This window comes from Onychostoma macrolepis, chromosome 12 (genome assembly GCF_012432095.1).
Source record: "Onychostoma macrolepis isolate SWU-2019 chromosome 12, ASM1243209v1, whole genome shotgun sequence".
NCBI lineage: Eukaryota > Metazoa > Chordata > Actinopteri > Cypriniformes > Cyprinidae > Onychostoma > Onychostoma macrolepis.
This window is the reverse complement of record NC_081166.1, coordinates 26,073,110-26,080,345: the sequence shown is the minus strand read 5'-3', so window position 1 is coordinate 26,080,345 and position 7,236 is coordinate 26,073,110. Positions and strand designations below refer to the sequence as shown.

The window sequence follows — 7,236 nt, the reverse complement described above, 5'->3', positions numbered from 1 at the left end:
CACTCTCTCGCGACTCGCGCCACACCGAACCAAAGCGGAAGTGACGTGAGGACGAAAAACATGGCGGCGCTGAAGCGCCTGGTAACGTGAGGGTAGTCGTTTGAGAAATAATTTTGGACTTGTTCTGAGAAATACTCATGCAAATACAAACGATGACTTTCTGGTTTATAACATCCTTGTTTTGGGATTTTATGTACACAAATCTAAGTATTTCGGAGTGAATCCTTGTTTTTAATTATTTGTTTTATGCAGATGAACAAGATATATTGTTGTTGCCAAGTCGTGTGTACAAAAACCTTTTGAATAGATGTTATGCGAAAATGTGTTTTAAACATTTCAAACGTAATGTTTTATGTGATTAATTTATTATAGCTACTAGCTCGATATTAAAATGACTGCTGTTTGTTTTCAAATAATGTATTTTTTTAAAGATTATTTCTCATGTTTACTTCCATGTCCTTTATGTTCTCATGAAATAAGTCCTTCATTTAAATGTTTAAAGATTATAACAAAGACGTAACTTTGTGCGTTTGAATTTGGTTCTACTTTGCAAAATATTGACATAACGTACACAAATTCTACAGATGGCGCTGCAGACACATTACATATTTGCAATGAGGCCATTATTAATGACATGCATGAAGCTGGTTTCAGCAACATCAGCTTTATGGGAAACACCAGAATCCTTCAAGATTACATGCCCTCAAAAAAAAACAAAAAAAAACTTGTTTGTGATAAGAATAAACCTATATATATATGCAAAGAAATTAATGACTTTATGGTATCTTTATTCAGATTTTCAGCTTCATCTGCGAGATTGGATCTGTAAGACAAATCTGTGTACAATTTATCAAACTGAAATGTGTTTTGACTTTTTATTTTAAGCTCAAGTAAACATTTTGTTGAGGTTTGCATCTGTTTCTCTGGCAGATTCTCACCCCTCCTCCTCAGGCAGGAGGTGTGAAAGGGAATATCATGGTCCGGGTGAGGGAAGAAACTTCAGTGATTTTCCTGAATGTTCCACCACCGCCTTTAAATGGGAAGAGCGGGGGGTGAAGTGGTATGTTCCTTTCCAGCAGCTGATACCATCCATTCTAAAAATAGAGCCAACCACTCAGATAGCCACAGAAATACACTGAGCTCTCTCCAGTCAGTTCTGTCTTCTTTAAAAGTAAAGAAAACCACGTAATCTATTAACCATTTAAAACATTTCCACAGGGAACTACAAGAACAACTCTACGGGAAGTCAAAATGCCAAAGATTGTGAGACCAGAGAACTGGTAGGTGTGAACATGTGGGCTTGTTTGAAATGGTAGAAGCCGCATGCTGATGTCTTTGAATGGTACATGAAAATTTTGCAATGAACTCTACACTTAGACTAAATATTTATTTTATTTACTTTTGAGCAGACAGTTTGTAATGTAATGAGACATATTTTGTCTAAACTGGTTCTTTCATTTGTTTAGTCAACCAGCCAGAACACTGTGGTACGACCGGAAAAAGTATGTGACTATCAACTTTGTGGTTCAAAACCCAAAAGATGTTCAAGTAGATATTCAGGACACAAAAATTATTTTAAGGTAAGATTATTTCAAAAATGTATTATAACAAATATATTTGATTATTTTTTTGTATCCCTATTGTAATCTCTATTTTTCAGCTGTAAAGACGTAGATGACAACAATATCTACAATGAGATTGAATTTTATGACAGAGTATTAAAATTTGTAAGTATTTTACCGTTCAGTTTGTGATTTGAACCCTGAAGCTTGTAGTATGTGTGCATATGTAATTTTGATGGCACATACATACACTTTTAAACCTATTATTATGTTTTATTGGAGGTAACCAGAAGAAATATTAAAGTCTTATTTTGTTGTGATTATATCATGATCATTGTTGGGCTACTTACTCAAAGAATGTAATATATTACTCATTACTAGTTACTCCTTTCAAAAGTAATATTGTTACTTTACTTATTACTTTCTGGCAACAGTAATTAGTTACACTACTAGTTACATTACTTTTTCTTCACGCCCCACAGAAGTTGTAACTGTGTATCTTCCAGATAAAATTCTTCTAGAATGTTACTAACAACATATTTCTGCCTCATCATTTGACCAAAATCCACATTGGATCTCAGTCAGAAGTTATTACAAACACTCAATAGTGATTGATAGTGACGTTCAAGTGTTGTATTCATCTCATTAATTGTCATGTGTAGCTTGAAGTAATTTTTCCGTTACCCATATGCGATTTAATTTCGTTATGTATTTTATCAAATCACATGAGTTTGTAAGAAACTGTTTAATTTTCCAAAAATATTTTTAATTATATTAATATAATGTACCACATGCTGATCAGAAGGATGTAATGCCAGAGTAAAGTAAAGCCACAACTTGCACAACAGATCTTTTTTCCTGACAAAATCAATATAATACAATATTTCTATCTGCTGAATGTAAGCTTTTCCATATTCCAAGCTTGCCTGCTGCACCGGGGACATCACATGCATGTGCGAGTCATGAAAATTATTAAAATAAATCTAGGAATTATTTGATTGTTAGATTTTAAATCAGCGGGGTTGAGGCATCAAAAGTAACTAAGCTGTTTTATGGAAAGTAACTAATATTATTACTGAAATCTTATTAGTAATTAGTTACACTACTAGTTACTACAAAAAGTAATGTTATTACAGTAACTAAATTACTAGTAACTAGTTACTGCCCAACACTGAGCATGATTCATGAAATATGTAAATTATGCTAAATGTCTAGACATTTCATTAATGCCACAAAGTTTTCCATGGCTGTCTTAAACAACTTTGTGAATAATGATCTTTTAGGATTCAAGGGAGAAAGTCTTTGACCGAACAATTAATGTCTTGATAAGGAAAGTGAAGGAAAATGTGGCATGGCCTCGACTCCAGAAAGATCTTGCAAAGGTATCTATCTATCTATCTATCTATCTATCTATCTATCTATCTATCTATCTATCTATCTATCTATCTATCTATCTATCTATCTATCTGTCGTTCTATCTATCGATCTATCATTCTATCGTTCTGTCTATTGTGCTCTGGTAATTTTTTTCCTTTTCCATTCAGCCCGCATGGCTGTTAGTAGACTTTGATAACTGGAGGGACTGGGAACATGAAGAGGAAGAGGGCATGACAGAATATGAACAGTATGTGGATGTAAGTCACTTCATCTGTTTGAAGTGGGTGATGCAACACCTGTTATCATTTCCTGCATTAACACGGGGTGTTGTGGCATGTTGAGATCATAAATAATTTTTCTGTAAAATGTAATAACTCTTTTGAAATGCAGATGCTTAATGAAATGAAGAACAAAGGAGAGCCTCCTGCCATGGATGACCTGGATGATCTTGTAAGTTCCTGAAACAGTATCACATGGTTATGCAGTCTTTAGTTATTTCATTTCATTTCAGTTTTGAGGTCATGACATGACAACTTTTCTTCTTTACAGAGTGACTGAGCGCCAAAACCCAAGATGAGCGATTACAGTTTTCTAAAATGTTATTTGTGCAGTAAAAGCCAATTCACATTGCCCTGATAAATGTGCAATAGACCGCCACTGACATTGTGAGCTAGACTTATATGTATGACATGGATGTAATATGTAACTGTCTTTTTTAACCTTTAGTTTTTCTTTATTTGGTTTTATTTCTTTTTTCTTTATTTTTTTATCTTTTTTTTTCTTTATTTTGATTTTATTTATTTCCTTGCAAAAAAAAATCATCCTTGCTTAGATGTGTACTTTCTATTTGATTTTAAAAATGCAACTAAGAAATTGTTTGTTTTTCATATGCTGTATATGTATGTGTTTTCTACATTAAAGAGTTTGAAATCTGTGATTCAATGGTATTTTTCTTTCTGTTTGTTTATTTAAGGTTCATACAATGCTTATCCAAAGCAGTAACTGGACCCATAAGACACATTTAAAAATAGTTTTAAAAACTAAATTATAAAATGTTATATTTATCAAATTATTAGTTATTTTCATTATCTTGTAAAATATGTAAAAAGGAATAGTTCACCCCAAATTTAATTTTGTTTGAGAAAATTGCTCACCCTCAAGCTATCTAAGACGTAAAGTTGGTTTCTTGTATTAGAACAAATTTTGGGAGATTTTTTTAGGCTCTCGTTCTGACGGCACTCATAGGTGAGGAAGTCATGTAATGCTACATTTCTCCAAACACCCCCATTGACCAAATACAATTCTTTGGACCCCTTATACTAAAAAATGATCATACACTCACAAAACATGCACTTTATTGCTTTAAATCATCATTGTTTAATGCAATAACATAAGACAGAATTCATCATAGGCTCACCTTTTGTCCATTGAACAGCCTGTGGTTCTGCAAGCACAGCAGGTCTGTGAGCACAAGCGTTCATCACTGTTATGCATGGACAACTCTTGCTCAACTCTTTTTATGCAGCAGGATTGTGCCATCTTCCTTCAACTACGTCAGCTGGCAAAGGTGACCCACTCGACTTAGGCCAAGTGGACCTGTAAGGCTGTGTGTGTGGGTAAAAGCCTTTGCAATTTTATTATAGATCATTCATGCAACGGAGCGGAAAACAGGTCAAGCAGTCATTAACCTTACCTCTATTTAACTGACTCTTGGTATCATTGTACATGCAGAAGTCCATTGGTTAAATCTTGTTTATCAGTGTGTACAAAGAGGAAGAGACCCACTCAAGACTCTGTACTACAGTGATAAAAAACGATAAGGAGGGAATGATTGCTGAGGTGGAAGCAAAATATCATATGATTACAGTGCGAGTGTATCGTGATTTCTTGCAGCATTTTTAAATTCTGCCATCATTTACTCATCTTCCCATCATTCAAAACCTTGTAGCAAATTAACTCAAAGGGGGAATATTAACAATTAATCATAACTCTTTATAATTAATTATAATATTTGGATAAGTTAATAGAATTAGCTTGATAAAGCAGAATTTACAGTACAATCAATTGACCAGGTCGTCTAGCGAACACTCAGTATTGATTATTTATGAATTCAAAGAAATCTTAATTTCCAGGGTAAGAGAAATACCCTTTTTAAAGTACAGTACTACTCAGAGCATGTAACAAGATCAAAATCGTTAAATTGACTTTGTTGCAAGCAGGGAATCAGAAACAAATACTCATATGTATTGTGCACAAAGTTTTATTAACTAAATCACAAACACCTAACTAGACTAAACAAACACATATATTATATATACACACACACACAAATCACACATATGGTACATGGGAAGGGTAAGTGGGACTGGATGAATGAAACCGGACAGAAACAGGGGAAATGAGGCTGAGTTGACCATCTGAAAGAACCATCAGTCTCTAATTCAAAGCACAGTATATGATAGCTTACAACAAACCTCTGTGTGGTGAAAGGAACGATACTTGCATTTGACTTGGCTGTGGAACGAGAGTCTCATGATGCCTCTGAAGAAGGTCTGGATAGTTCAATTCGATGGCCGAAGTTGCAATCTCTTGAAACTCCGAGGTTGTTCTTGACTCTGTTGGGGTTGAGAGAGTCCCCTCTCCTAAGTAAGCACATGGCTGGGTGTAAAATAGGGCCTGCTGGCCCTGTGGGCCGCAGTAGAACTGCAGGCCGCAATTCAGAGATGAAGATGCAGAGACTGCCGGGAGTGGGGAGAGAGAAATGTCTGAGCGAGGGCATTTCCATGATGGTGAATTCCAGGGTTGAGTGAAAATGAACTCCAGTGGTATTTGTCTGACTCTTTGTGGTCAAGAGCCATCTACCCAGGCTAGGGAGATCGCACACGGCTCTATATGTTGGGGCCTGCCGGGCGCGCCTGCACCGGCTCAGGTGCTCCGTGAGTCCAACCACACGGGCAGCAATCGGAAGATTTAGCAGAAGGGAGGGCGGACCTGTGCATGAGCCCTTTAAAGTCTGGGAAGAGTCACACCTTTCAGGATGGGCCTGACCAATGAGAAAGGTTGAATTTCCAAGCGGGAGGCTGGAAATATTGGGGTTTTCTATGACCCTTTGTCTGAGAGCATGGTTTGAATGGCTCTGGCAGTCTATACTTTGATTAAATTACAAACACACATGGCATTCTATGAGGTGGTATACACCAAAGTGTGCGTCATCAAATGAGCATTAATTTGGTAGGAGACACGATATAGGTGGGGTTACATTAACTAGTACTTCACTCATAAAGCATGCATAAAACAAAATACAATTAAAGAGACACTATCCAAGATAGTTAAAATTGTACACACAATGTCCTGGGATGCATGTTGATCCGTAGAAAGGTTTGTCTATGAGTGACAAGGAGGAAAGTTTTGTTTGTATGGGCATTGCGTGGGTTTCAGAAGGGTCCGTTCTTACGGCACGTCACATCTCACATACCTTTGAGCAATAAAACAGTCTTATCAGATGGTTGCCCTGGTAACTGAGCCCTTTAGGGTGCTCTTTCGGGGGGGAGGGTTTGCTGGTTTATTCATTAAATATAACGAATAAATGTGTGTCTGATAAGTCCAAACGCTACAACCTAAATTACTTTCTGTCTTCTATGGAAAACAAAAGAAGATATTTGGAAGAATATGCTGGTCGTACTTTTAAACACATTTACATTTACAGTACAACGAATGGGGAATGAAGCTTTTAAGGACACAAAGCCACCATAAAAGTATCATGAAAGCAGCAACTCCAACTTTTGCACTATATTCCAAGTCGTCTGAAGTCAAACAATATCTTTGTGTAAGGAAAAGACACATTTTTCTTTTTAAGTTGTTATTCACTAAAAATTAGATGTCCACCATAGTTCTCCTCAGCACATTAATGAGTGTTGGTGAGGAAGAATCAGTTGATCAAGAAAAGAAAGAAGTGTGCTTAATTGTTTTAAATGTGCACTTGTGTAATTTAAATCTTAAAAGTATATTTTTAAATATACTGTACTTGCAGATTATATAACAAAATGAAATGCAGCTTAAGTGTACTTAAATCAAATACACTTGTTTCATAACACAGACTCTTTAAAAATGTGTAATAATATAAAATCAAAAGTACGGTACTTATCAAAAATTTGGAAACATTATGATATTTCATGTTTTAATTAAGTTGCTCACCAAGGCTGCATTTATTTGATAAAAAATACAGTAAAATAGTAATATTGTGAAATATTATTAAAGTTTGAAATAACTATTTTCTTTCTGAATATTTTTTTAAATG

At 35.4% G+C, this 7,236-nt stretch overlaps 1 protein-coding gene across 4 annotated transcripts; it reads left to right on the top strand.

The window, feature by feature from the left end:
* Position 1: 1 nt before the first annotated feature.
* Positions 2 to 3,876, top strand: ptges3l (prostaglandin E synthase 3 like). Of its 4 annotated transcripts, none has more exons than XM_058793890.1 (9): positions 2 to 92; positions 931 to 1,060; positions 1,219 to 1,280; positions 1,467 to 1,580; positions 1,661 to 1,727; positions 2,846 to 2,944; positions 3,107 to 3,196; positions 3,330 to 3,389; positions 3,489 to 3,876. In XM_058793890.1, the coding sequence occupies exons 2-9, from the start codon at positions 1,037 to 1,039 to the stop codon at positions 3,495 to 3,497; spliced, it is 525 nt and encodes a 174-aa protein (XP_058649873.1). In that variant the 5' UTR covers positions 2 to 92; positions 931 to 1,036; the 3' UTR covers positions 3,498 to 3,876. The 4 variants fall into 4 exon arrangements, with proteins under 4 accessions (XP_058649873.1, XP_058649874.1, XP_058649872.1 ...); XM_058793891.1 differs by having other exon boundaries at positions 16 to 81; XM_058793889.1 differs by having other exon boundaries at positions 65 to 193.
* Positions 3,877 to 7,236: the final 3,360 nt, after the last annotated feature.